Here is a 23,937-nt window from a genome sequence, read left to right on the forward strand (position 1 = left end):
TGCATGTAATGAAATTTCAAATTTTCAATTTGCCCTAATTATATCAGAATTTTTAGAAGAACTACTTCTCTCCAGTTAGTTCATTTTAAAAGACACTAAATGCACAGCAAGGACTGACGCTGACTCGGTGGTGGTCCATATTCTTTAATCAACGGCATGTTAATCCGCAGGGATTCTTTCGGAGAACTATTCGGCTAAAGCTAGCGTACGACAAATGTGACCGGAGCTGTAAGATTCAGAAAAAGAATCGGAATAAGTGCCAGTACTGTCGTTTTCACAAGTGCCTTTCGGTTGGGATGTCCCATAACGGTAGGTAAGGTTATCCATCGCATTCCCTGTCTGTGCCTCAGTGCACCTCCTTTGTCGGGTTGGCATGGACTGTATTTTGAATGAACACCGATACCCAGATCGTTGTATAACATGATAACCCAAAAGAAAGTAAGTCTCCAATAGCAGAGATCCAGCAGAGCCCTTGGAATCACGGCTGGAAACTTCAGACGGTCAGACTTTAATGTAAAGTCTGAAGCCGACTGGGAACCGCCAGGCCGGCTCGCCGCTCACGTCACATACAGGCCGCGCCTGCTGTTTCTGGCATTTTACCGTGCGACGAATTTAATTGTATTTAATCGTCCCCTCATTTTAGAGTATGCCAGTTACTACGTGAGAGTAAACTGAAAATAATTTGTTCCCAAGAGCTGCATGTTTACCTTCTCGGAAAAGGAAAGGGTATTACGTAAAGTCCCTCTAAGGCCCACTATCGGCTCCTTGGCCTCAGGGGTCAGTTCCCTTGTACCTTAAGCCCATCCTGCTGTGAAGTGAGTAATGGGGCTGCCCTTCATTTTAACCCTTTTTAAAAGTCCAGGACATAGGGAGTCTGGGTGTTATTCTCATCCCTTCAAAGCAGCAGGCTGAATCTTGAGAAGAGGGTTTTAACTTACGTGGGAACGTTCACCCATTTCTCCCCCGGGGTGCGAACTTCCCACGCAGCTGTCCGTGGCTGTTCTGTGCTGCGCTGCTCATTTCTGTGTTTTCCATTATTCCATTCACTGCTCCCCACCCCCTGCCCCAACCCCCAGCGATTCGTTTTGGACGAATGCCAAGATCTGAGAAGGCAAAACTGAAAGCAGAAATCCTCACGTGTGAACATGACCTGGAAGATTCGGAAACCGCAGATCTCAAATCTCTGGCCAAGAGGATTTACGAGGCCTACCTGAAGAGCTTCAACATGAACAAGGTCAAGGCCCGAGTCATCCTCGCGGGAAAAGCCAGCAACAACCCAGTAGGTGGCTTTGCTGCTGTTTCTCCTAGTCCAAGGCGCCCCACTGGCCACACACAGCTAGAGGCGTGGAGGAGGGCTGAGGACATCTGTGCTGAATGCTGAGAAAATAATACTTAACCCCCGAGGCAAATGGGAGACAATGGAGTGGAAACATTCCGTTGGCCGACTGTAAAATGTCGCTGAACACAACTCCCATCCCATCCCATCCAGTTCACCTCAGAGCTCCTAGCAACCGAGTTACTGTAATGACTGTGTGATTAATGCACCCAGAAAAATCTGGCTAATAGTTTACCAGGTTCTCCGGTGCTTTCTTCAGTGATTTTTTTTAATCCCTATTTTAATGCCAGAAAATGAAACCGTTCACCTCCCACTCAAAGTGTGCTCTTATACCCTTCCTCCTAAAACTCCTGCCTCCTCCCGGAGCTCCCCCGTCCCCGCCTCCCCGCCTCGCCCCGTGCACCTTCTTTTCCTCCAGCGAGAGCCCAGGCGAGTGCCACCCTGCCCCCACCCCACATCCCGCCCCACTCCCACGGCAGCCAAGTCTTTGTCTCCCTTGCAGAGCTAATCCCAGAGCTTCCTTCAAAGACAGGGACGGCCCAAGGTTGGCGAACAAAGCGGTTGAGCCTTTTTCCTGTGGGCCTGGTGAGACAGGTTTCATCTGTGTTAATGAGCAGCTTGCATTGCTCCTTATTGGGGATTACAAACCGGGCTTTTTGTCACATCCAAATAAGTATTTCACAAGCTGCTTACTTTCATGAACAAACCAAACCTCTTTTTAACTGAGTCTTTTCATTCTTCAGGGAGTTCTCCAGTTAAACAGGCTGGCCATTTTAGAAGGGGTCAGGCAAGCTCTATTAAATTGGTAAAGCCACACCCCCGCGGGCGGCCCCAGAGGCTGGGACAGACTCCACCCTTTCCCGACCACAGGCTGAAAGCAAAGGAATCTTCTAACCTGTGAGCGTCTACCCTGGAAGTGATTAGTACCGCCCCAAGTTAGAGCGACCCCATTCCTGATCTCCCTGAGGTCTTCTAGACCTTCCTGAAATCCCCTGCATCTCCCGTGGGTTTTCAGAATGTAAAGCAAGCTTAAAAGTCATCTGCGCTCTTAACCAAACCCTCCTGTTCGATATTCACTTGATTTCCATAGAGTATGCTTCTCATGCCCCTGGGCACCACACGCTCTTGGAAGGAAGCCGTCACCCCGGCTGGAGCTGACGAGGACTCTCAGACAGTTAGTCTGGGAGAGGAATCTGTATTTTGATCGTAAGGAAGGAAATAGTAGACCAGCACTCTAGGGCTGGGCTTCACTGTACAGGGAACGAATTTGGTGTACTGCTCAGTCATGCCTGCTTCCGCCCCACCTCCAGACCAGAGCAGCGTGGGTCCCGCTTTGCAAGGAAGGGTCCAGGTGTCACTCATCTCATTTGATTGAACCGTTTGCTCCAGGTCAGGTTCACTTCCCACCCCATGTCCTCTGTCTGCCGAGTCATGGCCTTCCTCCATTCCCCACCTCCCCAGCCCAGTCACCCCGGAGCTTGGAGGGCCAGCTCGGGCACAGTCTCAGGGACAGAGCCGCAGGCGGGGCACTGTCCTGGACCCGCAGCCCCCTCGCACCACACCCCGCGGTTGTGCCTGCTGTGTTGTCCTGAAGTATCGTACCTACATCTTAAGCTGTCTTCAGATTGAGGGACACATTTACTACCTGCTCTTGTTAGTGCATCTAGAAATGCGTAGTAAAACCCATCCAAAAGCTTATGAAATAATTTCACCCAAAACAATTCTACCAATAATTCACAGATTTCTCCTAAAAGATGGCACTGCCCAACTTTATAGAAAATGCAGTTTAAATGTGTTTTGGAGAGGACTTCTTATAAATGACAGGATTAACACACCGAGGACACCATTAGGCACGAGCCGGGGTGGCATGTATCAGTGCGGGGAGGCTTCTGGGCTTGGTGTGGGGCGGTCTGGGGAGGTGGGCAGCTTTCTGCCCCGTGCTGCTGAAAGTCTTGGCAATGTGCTCCGCTGATTCGAAATGACCTCCTGTAACGTCAGATAGATTCATATTCAAGCTTGGCTATAAAAGGCACATTTCAGAGTTAAATATAAGCTTCCTGGATTTTTAAAATAGTCTTATCAAGAATGTTTCTCCATAAGGTTTGGCAGATTTTCAAGTGTCTTACTATACAGTTTCTCTTTGGCTTCAATAAACATGGTTTTTCAATGTTAGCACTTTTTCTGAATTCATATGGTTTCTAATTTTGCCTGTGAATGAGGCCTGCCTTCTAAAATCCAAGTGATAATTTTATTTAAAAGAAATGAGATATCTGTTACCAGTTAAGTCTCCATTTAAGAGAGAATGTTTCACACAGAACTGGTGCCGGGCCAGCTTCCTGGGCACCCGTTCTGTTTCACAATGTCCCCTGCTTAGAAGGGCCCTGCGCCGAGATTTAATGCTCTGGGTCCCAGTCTTGAAATTCTTAATCACTTTTTTCTAAGTGGCATTTTACACTGGACCCTGCAGATTATAGAGCCAATGTGTGCTGGTCCTATGAGATGTTGTACCAAAAAATAACAAATAAATAGACAAGCATTCTGTAATCAGACACTTGGAACCACTGCTCACCCTAACCCTGTCCTGGACACTCGTTGCATTAAAGGCTCTGGCAGGCCCTAACTTCATTTAACTCAGTGTTTCTCGAATTTTTTTTTTTTTTTTGACAATGGCACTCGTTTTTTTAAATTTTATTTAATACCTTTATTTCTGCTGAAGGTCCTTTTAAAAAGCCAATGCTTCAAATAAAGTCAGGGTGACCTAATACTGTATTTTCTGGAGTTGAGGAAATAGTGCCATCTCTCCTTTAAAAACATTTTTCTAGTGCATCCTATTAACGTTAATTCTTTAAATCTGAGCTCCAACTTCTGTGAAGCAGAGGTGCCCGCAAACTTTCCCAGAACAATGGTAGATCTGGCCTGCTTTTAAAGTCTTTAGAGAGAGACAGTTTTAGTCTTCCTTTATCAAACAGGAGTTTTAGAAGTTTGGCTTTGAATTTTATACTCAGAATGTTTTCATTCGCTCACAGATAATTTAAAAAGTATTCTCTTTCCTCTGATGTGGAATCAGAATTTTTTTTTTTGGTCCAACACTATATTGCAAATTCAAATTCTGTTTAAAAATTTTAAGTGCAGTCATCAGATTATTCCAACATTTCCAGCTTGCTTCTGGGCCAGGGACACCCCGCAGGTGCCCTGCAGATGGCTTTGTACTGTGATTCTTCCAGCTGCTCTTGTCAGCCCAGAAATAGGGCACGTGCCATGCTGTGAGCCCAGATGCATGGTCGGTGATGGGTTTTACCCACTGGCAGAGCAGTGCTTAAAATCGCTGGGCTGCCTGGACACTAAGTGGGGACTGAAAATAATGCCTCCGCCAACTTAATTTCTGATCTGTGGAGCACAGTATAGATCAGAGACTGCCCTTGGAGACGCCATTTCTTCTGCTCCGCATACAGACCTGGCGTGGATTTCAGCCAGCAGCGGTGTCTGTGCCCGTTCTCCTAAGCCCCCCAGATACACCATCCCTTCTGGGCACGTTGGCTTCAAATAACATGCCAGCCGCCTCTTCTTTCCTCTCTAGATCTTTAGGAAGTGGCAGGACCGGTGGGTTTGGAGGCAGATGGTGAGGCCACGTTTAGGCGCTACCATGGGGACTTGATGCTTGTTTCAGAAGGTGGGGCACTGGGGAGGAGGTTTCAGTCTCCTGCCCTGAGAAACAAGAGCCCTTCAGGGCTTTTCCGCTTGTGCCCAGAGAGCGCGGGCTTAACAATGCGCGTTTGTTGACGTCTACACAAATGCCAACTTTCTGAGTTGTATGTGATTACGTGCCAGATTCATTCATTCGATGCTCAGTGTTGGATAATGGTGGTTATCTCTGAAGTTCACAAAATGATAAAATTAAGAATTCTTGGGGGGAGCGTATGGCTCAGTGGTAGAGTGTATGCCTAGCATGCACAAGGTCCTGGGTTCAATCCCCAGCACCTCCACTGAAATAAATAAATAAATAAATAAATATCCCCCCTAAAAAACCCCAAAGCCAAAAAATAAATAAATAAAAATTTAAAAATAAAAATATTAAAAAAGAATGATTGCAGGTAAGGCTATTGCAGTCGTATTTGGGAGTTCAGAGGATATTATAAAATGTTTAAAGTGCCCTGCTGATACTCTGTTTCTTGTTAGCTTTATCATCAAAATCAGTACTTTAGCTTCTTAGCAGTGAAGTCCCCTCCAGTGTCAGGCAGTGGTGATTGTCACCTTACTGACTTACATTGTTCTCTAGTAATTCTTATCGGCAGCTCGCTTTGGGGCTAAGGATGAGGGCTGTGTTTTGCACATGTTTTGAGTCTCCACAGGCGACTGGAATACAGTGACTGCCATCAGTTTCTTGCTAATTAAGAGGACAGCTTGACACCAACCACCTGACTTATCCCAGTGTCTCCCTTTCCAGCCTTTTGTCATCCACGACATGGAGACGCTGTGTATGGCCGAGAAGACGCTGGTGGCCAAGTTGGTGGCCAACGGCATCCAGAACAAGGAGGCAGAAGTCCGCATCTTCCACTGCTGCCAGTGCACGTCCGTGGAGACCGTCACGGAGCTCACGGAATTCGCCAAGTCCATCCCGGGCTTCGCCAGCTTGGACCTGAACGATCAGGTCACCCTGCTGAAAGTACGGGGTTTACGAGGCCATATTTGCCATGCTGTCTTCTGTAATGAACAAAGACGGGATGCTGGTAGCCTACGGAAACGGCTTCATAACCCGCGAGTTCCTGAAAAGCCTCAGGAAGCCGTTCTGCGACATCATGGAGCCCAAGTTTGATTTCGCCATGAAGTTCAACGCGCTCGAGCTGGATGACAGTGATATCTCCCTCTTCGTGGCTGCTATCATTTGCTGCGGAGGTAAGTTACCGATTTCCTCCGCAGGTGCCTGTCACTCACAGCCTCCTGCCTGAGGCCTGGCGGGGGCGGCCCCGCTGTGAGCGGGAGCCAGGCCCCAGCGGAGCCCGCGCGGCGTCCGAGCCCCGCGTCCCCACTGGCAACAGGTGAGAATGTCGTCACCACATGTCATATTACAGCATGTCTTATATACAAACACGTTTGCGCAATAGAAATATGTTCTGTTTATAATTACATAAATATATATTCTACTTATAGCATATCATTAATAATGCTAGTGTAATTATATCTGTTATCCATTATATCTAGTATCTATTATATATCAGGTATAATAATAATATTATAGTGTATGGTGTATATTATTATCATATACATTTGGCCCTTTATTTCTGTGGGTTTCAGCATCTGCAGGTTCAACCAACTGCAGATTCAGGAAAAAAATTTCCAGAAAGCTCCAAAAAGCAAAGCTTGAATTTGCCACGCACCGACAGCTATTTACATGGCATTTACACTGTATTTATAACTATTTACATAGCATTTACATTGTACTGTGTGTTATAGGTAATCTAGAGCTCATTTACAGTGCACGGGGGGGTGTGCGCAGGTAATATGCCATCTTATAGAAGGGACGTGGGCATCTGTGGATTTTGGTGTCCTTGGGGGTCCTGGAGCGAGTCCCCCATGGCTACCGAGGGACGACTGTGTTATAATTGTTATTATAGTATTAGATGCACATCACGGACAGTATTCTATAAAGTGCACACAGATGTTAGTCCAGTCGCTGCCTTTGTTGGTGTAGTTACACTGTTTCATAGTGAAAAATGTCAGTAACCAACTGGCAGTGACTGCAAAATGTGCTTTGCCAAAGGAAATGGATCCCAGTGCAGGGAGGTCTGGGCCTCTGTGCGTGGGAGCTGCAGTCCCCAGATTTTTGGCTCAGTGTCATGTTCCTTTAAATAGCCCTGTCCTGGGTCTAAGAAGGTCATCCCTCTACCGTAAACTCAGCTGACCTCACTCAGCCCTGGGGAGACTGATGGGGCCACGGCCTCCTCAGACTCCCTGGAGCTGTGCAGTCCCCCCGAGTCCCTCCCTGGCAGAACTGAGGCTGGCCGCAGCTGCCCAGACTCCATGCGTGGGGCTGGGGCGGGGGGCGGTGCTCAGCTGCACGAGGCCGTCCCTCTGACCATCCAGCTGGGCACAGTCCGGCAGGGGGAGTCCTGTGCTCTGTCCTGTGCTCTGGCAAAATGCGTAGAACCACAAGGCAGCCGCATGTGATCTGTCATTGTCCTTGGTGCGCACGCTCCAGAGTTGTGTTGTGGGTGAAAGCCAGGCAGAACTGTTTCTAAGCAGTATGGCCACAGTTTTATAAAGGACGTTCCCGTCACAGAGCAGAGACCGTCTGGTGGGATATCCGTTAAATCTGTATGATGGGGTTAAAATTCGAGGGGGGCTTACTTACTATTTTTTAAATCTCTCTGTTTAAAAACTTAACAATTATATTTATTTAACAAAGGAAAATCCACATCATTAGCAACACTTTCGAAAATCCTGGTAACGAGTAGGACTCTAAAGAGAGCGCCGCCTATGGAGTTTGGATTTGGGGGCGGGGGGCACAGGGTCTGAGCTGTCCAGGGAGCCTGGGGCCTGCGTCTGAGCCGCCCCGGGGAGTCGCCTGCTGTCCACGTCGCCTCTCCCGTGCCAGGCCTCGGACCTCCCCTCTGCGGGTGTCCTCAGCACCCTCTCCAGCCAGTATCCATCCTTCCACTCATTTCTCGCTCCACTGTCTTTCAAGTCGATTTATACGAGAAGGTACCTGCAACAGTGCTTTATACCACAAAGCCTACGGTGAACTAATCACAGGCCTCAAATATCGTTGACGCCAAAGATCTAGGAAGACGTGGGGAGGAGAATTTCATTTCCCGTATTATGCAAAATTGGTTGTGTGCAGAGCTTCACCTAATATGCTGGGGGTTTCCCCTGACAGGTGGCAATCAGATCAATCCTAGAGGAAGCGGCCGCCCTGTAAGGTAGGGAGTTGAGTTAAGGCAGTAGGTATATTTTGGAATCAGTATTTGCCCTAACTGTCTACCCCTTCTAGGCCTGGCGACTTTGGGAAAATCCAGTTCCACTTTCCAGGCAAGTTGACAGCACCTAAAGGCAGCTAAGCTTTCTGTAAAATAAGAATGTTCGGTTTTCTCAAGCTGGAAAACCGTTACTCGGCGTTAACGCGGAGATCACGGCATTCAGGCGTCTTTTCTTTCTTTCGAGGGTAGATCGGCCCGGCCTCCTGAATGTGGGACACATTGAGAAAATGCAGGAGGGCATTGTGCACGTTCTGAGGCTCCACTTGCAGAGCAACCATCCTGACGACATCTTCCTCTTCCCAAAACTCCTCCAGAAACTGGCAGACCTGCGGCAGCTGGTCACGGAGCACGCGCAGCTGGTGCAGGTCATCAAGAAGACAGAGTCGGACGCGGCTCTGCACCCGCTGCTGCAGGAGATTTACAGGGACATGTACTGATGCCCCGCCCGTGAACCCAGAAGAGGAACTCGTGCAGGGTTTCTGCCGGCGACAGCACGACGCGTGAGCGGTGGCGGCGGTGCGACTGTGCACACGCAGCCACACTTTAGCCTTACATGACAGGAGTCTGGGCTCCGGGTAACCGAGTCCTGTTCCACGTCTCTGTCTTCTTTTAACCAGTACTTCTGAGCGCGTGCAAAGTATTGAAATGCCGATGGTAGGCGGCTGACAGTCAGGACTTGGAAAATTAAGGAGAGTGATGTTCAGCGGTCCGATTTTAACACACCTGATGTTAGTTAATCATCACAGGTTTCTTTACATCATGTTCGTAATTTGCCGTCGCTTTAGCCTCAGAACTCACGCTGTCTTCCCTTTTCACCACCTTTTGACTGTCGTGCTCCTTTCTAATTTTGAAAACTAATCAGCACTTTCTAACTTTCATAATCCTGTGAGTCTAGGTGCATCCAAAGGTTAGGCGTTTTAGAAGCAGCCAAGTATTTATTTAGAAGACTTCGATTATGTTCCCTGAATTTGAAGAAAGGCAACATGCTGGGCTTTTTTCATCATAGGATTTAGGATTCCGAGAATTCCTGATAAGCTGTGCGCGGGCGGGGTGGCTTTGTTTCAGTGTGCTGCTTTCCTGCTTAGGGCTGATACGTGGAGAAGTCTATCCCCAGGTTTGTGTAGAAGGTCCTGGAAGCCGGGTCTCAGGCCCCTCTGGACTTGGTCCTTTGCCGTGTGAAGCTAGCGTCTGTGGTTGGCAGGGACGAGACAGACTCTGAACGTAGGTCAGCTTCCCATTCCTCTCACCTCGATTTCCCCTCAAATCTGAACCAGCCCAGTCAGGCTTTTGGGGGCCATGGGCGTGTCTTCAGGGGCAAACTGACAAATGATTTGTAAATGTTGCTCTGGGCCCCCTGCCCCCATCAAGGCAGCTCTGTGGTCTTTTTCTATGTTGCTTTTTGAAATATGCAGCTTTATTATTTTTTTTTAAACACTTGCTGGTGGTAGCTGCTTCATGGAGAGAAGATGTGGCAGATGCAAGTTCATGGCGTGGCTCAGGGGTGGGCAGGGGTCTCATCTGGAGAACGGAGGGGTGGGGTGTGAAAGAGGGTCGTATTAATCTCAGGATTCCTGACAGGCTGGTTGTTGTCACAGAGACGGAGAGTTGTCTCCTCTTCCAACTATGTGCGGAAGGGGGTTGGCCCAGTATCTAAAATAGTTGTTTCAGCCTTAAAGAGCAGCTCCTCAGCCTCGGTCCAGTTACGAAAGCAGTGTTGTTTATGGGTGTGTCTCAGAACACCTGGACCTGGAAAGCCTCTCTGTCCGCCAGATGAACTGTCCTGTCAGAGGGCTTGCAGCAGGGCCTCCCCCCGAGCCAGACGGGCTGAGCCTGCAGGCTCCGTTGACTCCGCAGGGTCCCTGGACGCCTCCTGAACTGACAGCACTTACGGCCTGGTTGTACCTTAGCTCCCTCCCCCTTTATCTTTGAGGAATTTGGTTCTGTAAGGTCATTGTTATTATTTGCTGTTAAAGAGTGACTAGGATGGAATTTGGTAAAGTTCCCAAGATCAGCATCACTATAAGCAGAACTGTGAGACTTCAACTAGAAAAAAACAAAGGTTACAATCAGGACGTCCTTTTGACATAACACATGTAGCAATGTTTTTTATCTTCATTTTTCAAGAAATATCCAATCAAAGGATCTGTTGGAAGCAAACAAAGGCATTTCCTCTTTAGAATGACACCAATCAAGGGTCTCCCTAAGTCAGAAGGGCTTTGAGTCACGCGGTGCATCCATTTCCTGTTCTCTCCTAAAGTGCCACCTCCCCGGGCTGGGAGCCTGGCGGGCTGTGGCATGTTGCGGGTCTCGGGTCGCGGACTGGATTCTGGGGCCAGGCGTGTGTCGCCCCTCACTCTGGTGTCCCGGGACAGATCCACTCACATGGACGCGACTTCGGAAAGTGAACCTTGAGACGCAGGCTTTCAGAAAAGCTGTCCGTCCTGTTTAGATCCTCATGAAACCCACGTAAAACAGCTCCCAGTTTATACTGGCCGCAGGAGCAGCTGACGGGGGCCCAGGCGCTGCATCGGCCGCGTCAGTGAGCCTCGGCCTCTCCCGGGGCCCAGCCAGAGTACCCGCCGCACCCCTGGGGAAGCCACAGAGGAGGCCGCGAGTGACCTCAGCCTGAAAGTCACTTGACCTTGTTCCCTTGTTAATAAGAAGAAATTCGTTTTGAACGACGGTGTCACTGATTGCCACTCGGAATATTTTGGGCCACCTAATCCAAGATTTCTCAGAGCACTGATAGTCAAATATGGACGAGTTATTCACCAGGCCATACACGGTAGTACGTCCAATAGGAACTTTAAGGGGTGCACGGACTGCTGGCTGGGCTTCAGTGGACATCGTCAGCGTCAGCGACAACGAAGCGTTGCAGCAGGTTCCAGGTGCTTCGACCATGAGTGTGGAGCCCGCTGCCCCGGTGCTGGACACAGGACGTGGGGGCCCCCTTTGCACCACCCTGAGCCCACCTTCAAGTCGCTGTTTAAACCTGATTCTTCATGTCCTCACCTGTCATAGCACAGAGGGCTGGACTCCCCAGAGACCACAGGTTACGGGCAGCCTCTGTCTCCAGTGCTGACGGGAAAGAGGGATGAGGGGCTCGCGGCGCCCCTCCTCTGCCTCCTGGGCATTTCCAGTTGGAGCCCCCCGCACTGAGTTCTGCACCGGCCACCCCACGAGAGGCCAGAGGGCTGCACATGCAGGGAGTTGTTTTGGTGACATCCGGTATTGTCAGAAACCTGGGTCCCCTCCAGCCATCAGTGGGTGCGGGATTTGGGAGCAGTTTGAATTTTGCCGGAGCTTAGGAGCCCCTCCTTCCTTCCCGCCTTGTCTCCAGGTTCCCTGTGACCTTCCTACAGCTCTCTGGTGAGATGAGTTTAAAGCATCTTCCCAAAGAGGATGGGGGAGGAGGGTCTAGCTCAGAGGTAGAGCGTGTGCTTACCACACACGAGGTCTTGGGTTCAATCCCCAGGACCTCCATTAAGACTAACTAACTAAATAAACCTAATTACCTCCCCTCCCAAAACAAAAAAAAAAAAAAAAGATGTACGCACACACAAATAATACCTGTGAACGGAGCTGAAGGGATCTCCACGCATTAATGCCTATGAGAGCTGTCCCTCTTAAAGGGACTCCTCCCTTTCCTCCTACGAGCATAGCACGCACCTTTCCACTGGAGCGATGTGTTTCTTTCTGCCGTAAAACTACGGAAACAGGCGGCCTTGAGGACCGTGCAGAGGTTCCAGCCCCAGGGCAGCATCCTAAGATCCGAGCAGAAGCTCAAGGCACAAGTAAGATCCTTTGTTTGACAGTATGATGATAAGTAAACCATTAATTTAGCAACTCCTGCTTCCCCAAGCCCGCAGCGGGACAGCCACCTCAGGAGAGCTGTCAGAGGCACTGTTAAAATCAAGGTGCATACAAACGCGGGGGCTTTCTGGTGCGCCTCTAGTCTGACCTGAGCTGAGGGCTCAGGCTGTACGCTCACTGCCACTGTGTGCGCTGAGACACGGAAGTTTACAGGACTCTTCAGGGGAACTTCTGTCGTTTGAAGGGAGCCTTACAGACACACGTGCAGAAGTCGCTGCGCGTGAGCGGTACCCGGGTTTAGGAGAAACGGCAATGGTCCCGGCTTGCGGTGACCTGCCCTCCGAGGCCTCCCACCTCCAGCTGCGCCTGCCGGCCATGCGTAAGCCTGTTTGTTCATGGAGAGATCCTGGCAGGTGAGGATGGAGAGAGATGCCTTCGTGCAAGCCTCCGTCAGGCCGTGGCTTTCCAACGCCTCGCCGCCCCCCAGTTGCACCTGTGCCTGGCTCCGGGCGTTTCCGGCCTCTGGCTCCCGTTTCAAACCACTGGGCACGTTTGGCAACTACGACCAGATACACGATGGAGAGGTTGTGTGTGTGTGTATTGACCCAATGACCACATCTGTCTCTGGAATGTCTTTAAAACTCCTGTTTAAATATGAATCCATTGTTTCAACCAGCAAGTCCAGTGCTCCCAGCTAAGACTGACTTGACCACCGGCCTGGCCTTTTGTGGGGGCTTCCAGGGACCCAGGGAGAGCCCAGCACCTTCATAGTACCTCTTCGACCCATGTTGCCTTTCAAAACACAGATCCCGCAAGGAAAACATGTCAGGTGCTCCCAGCTACCCACCTAGGCTGTCAACGCAGGTTCCTGCTGTCTCCTCCAGGTCTCCGCCCCATGATGGGAACACCTGGGTTCGGATGAAGGTTCTCCTGGCGGTGCAGGTTTGGCCCCAGGTCTAGCGCATTTCCCCCACCTCCGGGTTCCTGCGGGTTAGCCTGGGCCACCTGGAGGGGTTACTTGCTCTTAAATTCACAACAGTGGTGTCAACTCAGGAGAGGTCAGGAAATTATACCGTCCATAGAAGTCACAAGATAAGGTCGATGCCATCAACTGAGGGCTTACGGATTGTTAAAAAGTTTCCAGGGAGGACCTTCTCCACACTCACCGTTTGTACGGCACCGGGAGGCAGGCGCTGGCCGTTTCCAAAGCCAGGTTATCTGTATTTGTTCATCTTCAAAGTGGCCCCGCTTCTCTTAAATCTTGGGCCAAGCTGACTTATGGGCTCCCCTGGGATTAAGGATTCTTCCCAAACAAGTCTGCATCAAGCGGTCAGCTAAGGGGAATCTTGCCTTCCTGACAGCAGTGACCTTCAGATGGCACAGCCTGCCTGCAGCAGGAGGGCCCCGCGGACTGCTCAGCGGGGCCGTGACGGTAACCAGGCTGCCCGAACGGTGCTGACTGCGCCTCCCTACCTGGGCTCTTTCCACCTTACCCCGGTAAGGACTGTCCCCACAGCAAGGTCTCCTCTGGGGACCTTCTGCCAGGACAGATCTAAGACTCGGCTCCAAAGGTGAAGTCTGTCTGCTTTTAGGTGCTGTTTTAATACAATTCAGGGACGTGGCCATCGACCCTCAGCCTGTGAAACACACTAGAATGAGAATAAAGGCCAGAAATCGGTCTGACTCAGAACACAGGAGACCCCTCTGTTTCCTTGGAAACTACAATACAAGCTAAAATGTGATCTTGGAAGTTTTGTTAAGACAAAAGGGAAAAAAGACAGTTGAGTCTTCATGCTTCCATTTCAATCGTCAAGTAGCGCTTTCTGTTCGGCTGTTTTCCTGGGACACGGCAGGTCCTCGAGCTGCAGAGGGGGCCGCTGTGGGCGCCACCTGGTCACTGGAGCAGAAAGTGAGAGGTGCCATCCCGGCTGACTTCCAGCAGCCTCTTCCCAGCTTAAGACATCAGGACTCCTTCTAGGTCGAGTGGGGCTGTCAGCAGACCGTCTGCTTCTCAGAATCTCCGCCCGAGACAAGAGAAGTCTCCCTGTTTACTTCCACCCCTCTGAGGAAGGGGGGCCACTGTGGCCTAGCTGGGATCCATGCAGCCACGTCCTCCGGGACTCCTTTGCCTAATAGGACAGACCAAACTGCATCCACTTCAAGGTCACATCCTGACTGAGGCAACTGACAACAGCAAGGACCTCAGTGCCCCCGTGGTTGTTCAATGCATTATTTGCAAAAAAAAAAAAAATCAATTTTTTAACATCACAAACAGCAAATTAAGACCTGGGTCACGTTTTTAAATTTAAAATGTGTTTGCTAGTTTGGGTCACATGTGAAGCCTTCCATGTTTTCCCCAGAGGAGGTGACACACCGGCCTCCTACCCCCCTGCCCTGCCCCGGCACCCAGCACCTAAAGTCCGTTCTGTAATGAACAGTCCAGAACCACGCCAGCCGGTGCACGGATGAGCGCCCCATCACCCCTGCCTCCTGGGACGAGCGGGGAGCTGCGGGGCCATGGGCACGTGGGCCACCAAGTCCCCAGGCCCTGAAGACAAGTGATTTCAAGGTAAAATCATTCACTTTGGGGAAATGTCTTTTCATTTTAAAGGCACAGATGGCCTGGTCCTTTTTTCAGGCCTAAAAAAAAATGTACCTCACGTAAGATGGATACCACTCAGAACCCTTTTTGGTAAGATCACGGTATTCGAATTTGAGTATCACTATTTTTTCTACACTGTATGGTCAAAAGAACTATGTTAATGGCTATATCTTAAATACTGTGATTTTTAAAAAAAAATCCTAATATAAATATTTTACTAACTTACAATCATGCATCTAATAGCAGACACTTGGATTCTCCTGAAATCAGTATTAGTTGACATGTACTCTTAGCAGTCTGGCTCCTGGACCTGCGGAAACACAGAGGAAGCTGAACTACCACAACTGAAACGCAGCTGCGCGCGCGCACGCGCTCGCAGGGCTCCTCCTCTCGGAGCCCTTGTGTGTGAAGTCTGTGCGCTTCACATACAAGACGACAAGCACGTCTCTCTCTGCCATTCCTACCAGCAAGGCTGCCTCAGGCCGGGTTAGCAGTCACTGACCCCACACAGCAGGGTCTCGCCCAAGGCCGTGAACTATTCCTATGTAGTGAGTAGCTGTCTGCTCTTCAGGGAATTACCACCTGTGCAATTTTACCAAAGAACTTTGCAATTTGAAATACTCTGCTGGGTCCCTGGCAGCCCCCAGATGGCCCAACCCGGAGCATAAAGCAGAAGCCACAGACCCTCGTGAGTCCCCCATACGTTGTTTTCTGTATCTTGGCAAATTTCTTCTTGATGTCTGTCTGTACCGCCCACCGGGACCTGTGGGGCCGTCACGCCGAAACTCGACGGGGGAGCCTTGCCAGACACAGGGCAGGACGGCACAGGCTTCCAAAGCTAGGACTGAGCCTAGTTTCTTGGTGTGTTCATCGTCACTGTTCTCGGTTGCCTTATACTCTCAAAGTACTTAGGGGGCTGACAGACCCTTTGTATTTTATACTAAACAGGAGAATTCCAAAGCAGATCTTCCCTGGGCATGATGGCAGGGCACCCAGGGCGGCAGGAAGCCGCGTGTGTGGAGAGGAGCAAATGGGATCTTGTAGTCACTTTATGGTTAGCGGTTCCAGGCAATTAGAAAATGGCTATAAAATAACTTTGATTTTTTAAAAATCTTGGGTGTTACCCAGTTTCCCTTTACGAGATTGAACTGATCACACATACTGATTTATATCCTGAATTTATGGGAACTTACGTATTTGGAATGTCCTACTGTAAGACTGATGAATGTAAAGAGTTAATTTCAGGGTACAGTTTTGCCTTAATGGTTTTAAAAAAATAAACTATTTTTAAAAATTATTTGGTGAGTTTTGAGTGATGCTGCTGTGAGAATGAAACGTTGGTTTGAAAAAGCCAGCCCCAGCTGCAGTGCCCGCCCAGCACCCAGAACCGTCCACCAGCTGCACGCCGGAGGTGGGCTCGACCTACACCAAGTCCTCGGGTGACAGGATGGGCCTGGGGCCCCGGGACAGAAAACCCAGCGCAGACATCAGTCAGTAAAGGCTCTTTATTCATGCTTTCATCAAACATGCTTCTAAACCCCCATCCCCAGGCTGTGTAAGCTGGCCCTGCACAAATTACAGAGACAGAGTGGGTCCTACCCCCTGAGAACCAGCAGGCAGAAGGCAAGGCCACAGCCAGTACCACCGGTGGCTCAGGTGGGGGCTGTGAGGGCAGCGGTGCAGGGGGAAGGGCGCCCGTGGCCTCAGCACCCCTAGCTCTGGAGCACGGGCGTCTGAGGCTGCCTCTTGGGCGCCTTCTCTGCGTGGCTTCTGGCTCTGCTGCTGCTGCAGGGGGACCGCAGCTCCCCTGGGCTGCAGACACTGCTCTTGCGGGTCCAGAAACAAGGCGGGCCACAGGCCAGATGGCCCGGGAGCCCCATGCAGGGCACTGCTGTGGACCTGACACCAACCAGACTCATGTCCGAGACCCCAGCTGGCTGGCAGGCCTCTTTGATGGAACTTTCCTTTTCTCCAAGTCTTGCTGGATTTCCTGAGGGAAAGCATCCATGTTCTCCTGGACACAGGGGAGGCAAAATCTCTTGGAGTAGAATAAACTGCACTCCTGAAAGAAGAGGGGGAGGGGGGAGGCTGAGTACCTTGCAGAGCACTGAGGCATCTCCCAGGGGCCAGACCTTCCACACAGGCAGGGCAGGGGCACTGGGCCAGGCCCCTAGGACACACGGGCAGCTGAGGGGAGGTGGGGACAGTGCAGCCAGGGCCAGAGCAGCAGGAAGGAGAGCTGGGCCCAGGGGTCTGGCCACCACCTGGAGTAGGGTCTCCACCCAAGAGAATATGACGGAGGACTGCGGGAGGCAGGGTCAGAACCTGCAGGCAGCGGGTATCTAAGGGTTCTTGACAGGTGGGACTCATTCAGCGAGACTGGTGGCAAATGCACGCAGGAGAGATGCAGCGCAGGCCTGGCTTAACCAGGGCGGGAAGGACTCCGGGACTGCCGGCTCCATCTCGGGGTGAGGGTGAGAAGCTGTAGCCCGGGCCACACTTAAATGGTTGGAAATCCTAGACCCCTCCCTCTCCCAGTCACCACGGCAGTGGAACAGGAGCTTGGTGACCACGCTGCTGGGGGCAGCAGGGTACAGGAGGGACAGCCTCACAGACCAAAAGGCCTGTGCCAGTTGACTGGCTGGTCCGGACAGGAGGCCAGAATTGCCCAAACATGCCTCTAATCGACCCTGGCACTCCTGACACTAAACTGATTTTCATCCCGCACAGGGTGCCACTGGCCCCTCTGCAACTGGGCATGGCCACGTGGCCAAGTCTGCGCAGCGGCTGTCATCGGCAGCTGTGTGCCCCCTCCAGACTATGCCCTTTGAAGGAAATTGGTGGGTGCTCTCCTGTCCCTTCCCACCGATGGGGATGCAGATACCATGGTGGGAGTGGCAGCTGCCTCCGTGGACCACAGACACTGTGTGGAGGTGGCTGCTGTGCCCTGCCAGCCAGCACCACTGTGATGGCGTCTCCTGTAGAAGAAAAGTGCACAAGACAGTCTAGTCTACCCAGTGTCTGGGGGCCCCTCTGCTCCAGTGGTGTGGGTGCACCTCAACCAGGACAAGGCTGCCCGCCCTGCAGCTTGGGGAGGAGATGGCTCCCGTGGGCACTCACTGGCTAACAGCTGGCCAGTTACTCAGACTGTGGAGATTCCTGGTACTGTGAGGGGCCCTTTCCCCTCTGCTCACCAAGTGCAGCCCAAATTCCCAGGGGTGGTGTTCCAGGATCTCCCCCACCCCCCACACCACCCCCCTGTTCCCAGTCTTAACTTCCCAGCTGCTTCTCTTCCGAGTCGGGCCTTGGCCATGCCAGTAGCCCCATCCCCTCACATGGCCCCAAAATAGTTCTTCCTCCAGGCCTTTGCCTGAGCTGAGGCTTCCTCCCACCTCACCAAACTGCACCACCTTGACCTCTGATGGATGGAGGCTGACCGTTTAAACATGCTCTGGGACACAGCCGTTTGCACTTGACCCCCAGGCAGAGCTCAGGGACCTCTCAGACTGTGGGATCCCTCGGGTCACAGGGGCCACATGCCTGCACCTCCATCCATCCTTGGGTTTTCAAACAAGAGGCTCAGCTCTCCCAGTACACAGGGCCAACTCAGCCTCTCCAAGTATCAGTTTCTTCACCTGTAAAATGGGTGTAATACTGCTCTGCCTAACTAGGCGTGGGATGGGACTGAAGGACGCCTCACTGGTGAACAGGTCCCAAACACAGGACCTGGCACACAACAAATGCTCAAGAAAGCATGACTCATTCCTCTGGAAGGTCCCCCAAGAACAATCCATTCAGGGCAGGTGCACACAGCCATCTGGACAGTTGGTGGGAGGGGAAAGAACTATTAGGGGCCTCAGGGGCTGGTGCAGAGCCTCCAACAATCTCTTACTCCTCAACCCCGGCTGAGACCCTCCAGCTGCCCCGCTCGCCTGGCCCTACCCCTCCGCTGGCCGCAGCGGCCTATCCACAATGAGACAGACCAGCCGGCCCCTGAGAGACCCCCGACTCCCCTGCCAAGTGACGGTGACGGCTCCCGGGATTACCAAGACCAGGAAAGGCCGGCACTCCTCTGTTCCCGGGAAAGGCTTCCCTGTCACCTCTCCCACGATCACGCATGTGAGGTCCCGGCCACAGGGAGGGCGGGAAGGCGGTCCCAGCTGCTCCTGGCTTACCCACCGGGCCCACGCACACCAGCCTGCCGCACAAACTGCATCTGGAGCCGAGGATCAGGAATCTGCCCTTGTCCGCGGTGAAGGGGTCCCTCATGACGTAGCTCTCCTCCAGGAGGCTGCAGGGCAGGGAGTGGTGCCAGGGTCAGAACAGCCCAAACGGCTGCTGGTGGACCTCCCCGGGGCCTGCATGCTGTGCCAGCCCATCGACGGAACGGGCTGGCCCCGCTGTACCACCAAGTAGCAACAGAGAGGCAAGCCAGAGGGCCAGGCAGGGACTGAAATGAGACCTGCCCCAGGCTCTGTGACAACTGCAGGGAGAGAACCACTCCTCCTTGGCCAGAAGAAAGGCTGCTGCAACTCAGTCCCCTGCCCCCAGCCTGACTCACCAGGGGCCTCCACCCAAGCTCTCCATGCCCTCCCCTCACCCCCACGATGACGCCCACTCGCAAACTGTCTGCTTCCACACAGGGAGAACAGGGCACCTTACACTGGGTACGGTGCTGGCCTTAGCGCACATCAGAAAGGAGACCAACAGGCCCCTCGCCCGCAGAGGAACCCCAGCCGGAGGAAGGAAGCCTGGCCCAACTACTTGTCCCACGTGAGTGATGTGCTGGTCAGTTCCCTGAGATGCAGGTCAGGAATCAAGCCCCGGGACCCACTGGCTCTACTCCAGGCCTCCTCTGGGGAGACGCATGGGAAGTTGGTCCTCAGGACTCACTCCCATTAGTACAGGAGCCGCAAGGCAGATGGCTCCCTGCCGAGAAGGCAACTTCACGGGAACCAGCAGGAAAGGCAACTAGGCCTGGGGCCCCCGGTGAGGGGCCTCCACGGCTTCCTGTGTCCCCAGCTGCTGAGCTGCTTCAGCCTGAGCCACAGTGCTTCCACCTCACAGCCAGAGCAGGGGTCGGACACTGGGCTGAGCAGGGAGGTAGGGACTGGGAGGTTCTGGGAGAGCTGGATGGCCCTCAAACCTTGTCCTGTGCCTTCCCAGGTCACACCTGAAGCATCCAGAGCCTGGTGGGGTGGGACCGAAGCACAGTTCCCAAGCCCTGTGTCAGACTCAAGCCAGCCAGCACTGGGCAGGCTCCCCTGGGCCACTGGGACCCCATTACTCACACGACAGACTGGGTGTCAGGGGGCTGCTGCCCCACGTAGCTGTATGGAGCTGTTAAGGAGCACAGCTGGCACTCAAACATACCCAGGGGTCGGCACTCTGCCTCCAATGCCATCTGCAAGATCCAGAGACAAGGATGTCACCTTCAGAACCAACAACGACCCACATCTCAAAGCCCCGCTGCATGCTTCTTACCCATAGGTAAGGACACCTTACAGACAAGGAACCTCAAGTTCAGAGTGAGTATGAGGCCTGCTCAAGGTCACATGTTATTTTCAAGTGCACGTGAGATATTCACTAAGACAGACTATATGCTGGGCCATAAAATGAACCTCAAACGTGGGGGCTAGGTATAGCTCAGAGGGAGAGTGTGTGCTTAGCACGCACATGGTCTTGGGTTCAATCCCCAGTACCTCCGTTAAAAAAATAAATAGGTAAAAAATAAATAAACCTAATTATCTCCCCCCAAAAACAAACTTTTTTTAATTTTTAAAAAATGAGCCTCAAACTTTAAAAGCCTGAAATCCTAAAGTACATTCTCCAACCCCAAAATAATTAAATTAAAATCAGTAACAAAAAGATACCTGGAAAATCCCCAAACATTTGGAAATTAAATGATATACTTCTAAATAAACCATAATTAAAAGAAGAAATCACAAGAGAAATTAGAAAATATTCTGAACTAAATGAAAACTAAAATACAAAGTATTAACATACAGAAAATGTAGCTTAAGTGGTGTTTACAGGGAATTCACTGCTTTAAATATTTAAATTGGAGAAGTTTTAAAATAAACCATCTAAGTTTCTACTATAAGAAGCTAGAAAAAGGCAAATAAAGCTTAACATAAACAGAAAGAAAAAAATAAAGAACAGAAATCAAAGAAACAGAAAATGGACAAAGAATAGGGGGAAAAAAATCAATAAAACCAAAGCTGGTTATTTCAAAACTTCCGCAAAGTTGATAATCTCAAATTAGCCTGATTAAGAAAAACGGGAAGAAGACATAAACGACCACAGTGAGGAATGAAATAGGGGACATCACTAAGACTGCAGACATTAAAAGGGATAATAAGGGAATGTTGTGAACTTTCTACCAAATAAATTTGACAATTCAAATGAAATGGACACACTTCTCAAAAAAAAAACATCAATACTCAAAAGTGACTGGAAAAGAAATAGACAACCTGAATAGCCCTATGTCTATTAAGAAAGTTGAATTCATAATTTTAAATTTTCCTTTAAAATAAAACAGAACACCAGCCAAATTTCATGCCCAGATATTTTTACCAGCAAACTGTCAGGCATTTAAGGAAGAATTAATGTCAACCTATAGAAACTGTTTCAGAACATAAAGGAACACTTTCCAAGAGGTTTTGAGGCCAGCATTACATGGACACCAAAACTGCCAGAATTACCCCGATACCACTAATCAGAGGGAACCTACAGACCAATATTCCTCACAAACAAAAGTCTTTAGCAAAATATTAGCAAACTGCATTCAATGAGACAAAAGAAGCCTAGAGCATCACGATGGACTGGATTTAACCCAGGAGTGCAATGTTGGCTTAAAACCAGTGAATGCAATTCACGATGGCCAGAGAATGAAGGAAGGAAGCCCACACCATCATGTCAACAGACGCATGAAAAGGGCAACAAAATTCAGCAGGATTTTACAAAGCGGTGCTTCAAAGCTAAGGGGCTTCCCACCTGACTACAGAATAGACTTCCTTCCTGGGCACTGGAGGCCTCTTTAATCTGGGAATTATCTTCTCCCAATCGCTCCGCCATCTACCCCCCTCCATCCAAGCAGGCTGCAGTTAAGTGGGTCATTACTACCCTTCAGACGTTCCAGGTTCCCTGCACTTTCCCGCCGCCTGGCCTTTGCTCCCAATGTTTCTTCCACTCGGAGGGCCTTCCCCGACATCTCCACCTACGGGGCTTCCCTCTGGCTGCCTCGCACATTTTCTGTTCCTCAGTTTGGCTTTCAGCTCTTCGAATGTGTATCTTCTCCCTCCCCCTCTCCTTAACCTATTTATCCTGGTTGTGCGGATTTAAGCAGTTTGATCTGTGGTGTGCCATTTTTTTTTTTACTATTTTGGACAATTCACTTGGAATATTTCTTCTGCCCCATTCTTGGTCTCTCTTTTCCCGCGGAGATTCCAACTGCAGACCCGTTAAACTTGGGTACTGTCCGCGATTCTTGGACCCCCGTTCTGGCTTTGTTTTTTCACTCTTTCCTCTCTCTCTGTTTCAGTCCGGGTAACTTCCACCGGCCTGGCCTCAGGTGCATCGGTTCCTCCCCCCGGTGTGTCAGATCGGCCGCCCTGCCCTCGGAAGGCTCGCGTCTCTGCAGCGCTCTTTACTCCCAGCGCCTCCGCTGGGCCTCCCTCCCCGTTCGCGCAGCGCGCCGCGGCAGGGAGGGCCGGGATGAGCCCGACTCGGCCCCTGCCGCCCCCCTCCGCGTCCTCCTTCCCGCCCCGACGCCGCGGGCAGCTGCCCGGAAGCCCGCAGGCCGGGCCAGGCGAGCGGGAGGCTCCGGGAGGGACCCGGGCCAGGCCGCGCACGTCCCCGCCAAGCCGCCAGGCCGCGCCACTCACCTCTGCCGCCGTCGCCCGGCCCAAAGCGCGTGCGCGGCCACGCCCCGTCCACCGCCCCGGCCCCCGGCCTCTCTTCCGCGCCCCTCCGTCCGCTCTCGGCGCGTGCGCGGCGCGGAGCCGGGCGGGGCGTCGCGTAGGGCTTCCGCCTCGCCTTCCGCCGCAGAGAATCTTGGTGGCCCCAGCTTTCGGGTTGGCGACGGCCGGCAGGGCCTTCGCGAGTCCCGGCTAGTTTACGCGGACTGGACTTGCTGTGCTGGCGGCTCGGAGGCTCTCAGCCTCTTTTCGGGGCTTTCCACCGGGCTTCTGCAAAGTTGATGCCCCCGGTACACGGCGCAGAGAACTAGCCCATCCTTCCTCAGCCCCACGTGGTTTAGCCCACCGCGCGCCTGCGACCCCAATGCGGTGGTCTTGGTTCTCGTGCTCCGTGTTCCCCCTTAGGACGGGAGCCCGGGGGCCTGGGGCCAGGGCGCAGGCAGTGGCGACGGTGTCCCCGTAAGGCAGCAGACAAAATTGGTTCAAAACAGCCCTTTTGCTAGTGGATAGAGAGGCAACCCCCCGGCCCCCTTAAATTATGGAGTCCACCAAAAGTGTGGGCTCTTGTCTGCTGGCTGAGAAGGAATTCTCAGAAGAGGCAGAGGGACAAAGTGAAAGGCTGCTTTATTGCTCAAAAAAAAAAAAAAAAGAATAAACAAGAGTCGGGGAGCCATAAGCCCAGGTGGCTTGACCAAGAACCTCCAATTTTGGGGTCTCGGCTGGGTCCTTTTATCCATCTTTTTTGTGGCTTATCTCCTTCCATTGGCTGCTCTTTTCCTGCTTGTTTTCCAGTTTGTTCTGCTCTGTGGAACAGACACTCTGCAAATAACGAGATCAGGTAACTGGGGATCCTCAAAACAATGTAGTTAAGCTAACACAGTGTGGTCAAGCTAGATCAAGCAAGACCCTTAAACAATGTGGTCATATAGATTAGATCTAGTCAGGGCTTTCTGTTCCTTCAGGGTGGCTTTTTCCATTATTCAAGCAAAGGTATTTCCTAAGGCCAAGTATAGGTTAATTTTAAACAGGTTAGTATTAAACCTTTAAAGAAGTCTCTAGACAGCAGGTCCTGGTTTCTATTCTCTGGCTCCTTGCCTCCCTCACTGTTGCTTCCTGTGACCTTTAAAAACTGCATCCAGGACTTGTCCCCATGTTCCTGCAAAGCCTTAAAGTGGCTGGCGACGCCCATGGTCATCTGGGCCCACCATCCTTCAACCTCCAGATCCTCATCTTGAAGCACCAACCATGCCAGCTTCTAAAGTTTCCCCTGGACCCTCCTAAGCTCCCCCTGCT

At 51.5% G+C, this 23,937-nt stretch overlaps 2 protein-coding genes across 15 annotated transcripts in view; one reads left to right on the top strand and one right to left on the bottom strand.

The window, feature by feature from the left end:
- PPARA (peroxisome proliferator activated receptor alpha) overlaps positions 1-16,022 on the top strand; it is a 65,305-nt gene extending 49,283 nt beyond the window's left edge. Inside the window, 5 exon segments of the mRNA XM_032492464.1 lie at positions 171-309; positions 1,077-1,279; positions 5,781-5,996; positions 5,998-6,229; positions 8,500-16,022. Coding sequence (XP_032348355.1) covers positions 171-309; positions 1,077-1,279; positions 5,781-5,996; positions 5,998-6,229; positions 8,500-8,747 — 1,038 coding nt within the window. The 3' untranslated portion in view covers positions 8,748-16,022.
- A 193-nt stretch (positions 16,023-16,215) lies between these two features.
- On the bottom strand, positions 16,216-22,788 carry CDPF1 (cysteine rich DPF motif domain containing 1). Of its 14 annotated transcripts, none has more exons than XM_032492490.1 (5): positions 22,612-22,788; positions 20,099-20,129; positions 18,905-19,016; positions 17,610-17,703; positions 16,216-16,787 (listed from the first exon to the last, which is right to left on the bottom strand). In XM_032492490.1, the coding sequence occupies exons 3-5, from the start codon at positions 18,992-18,994 to the stop codon at positions 16,438-16,440; spliced, it is 534 nt and encodes a 177-aa protein (XP_032348381.1). In that variant the 5' UTR covers positions 18,995-19,016; positions 20,099-20,129; positions 22,612-22,788; the 3' UTR covers positions 16,216-16,437. The 14 variants fall into 14 exon arrangements, with proteins under 14 accessions (XP_032348381.1, XP_032348376.1, XP_014407795.2 ...); XM_032492485.1 differs by having other exon boundaries at positions 20,017-20,129; positions 22,612-22,709; XM_014552309.2 differs by lacking the exon at positions 22,612-22,788 and adding an exon at positions 22,123-22,603 and having other exon boundaries at positions 20,017-20,129.
- Positions 22,789-23,937: the final 1,149 nt, after the last annotated feature.

This window comes from Camelus ferus, chromosome 12 (assembly GCF_009834535.1).
Source record: "Camelus ferus isolate YT-003-E chromosome 12, BCGSAC_Cfer_1.0, whole genome shotgun sequence".
NCBI lineage: Eukaryota > Metazoa > Chordata > Mammalia > Artiodactyla > Camelidae > Camelus > Camelus ferus.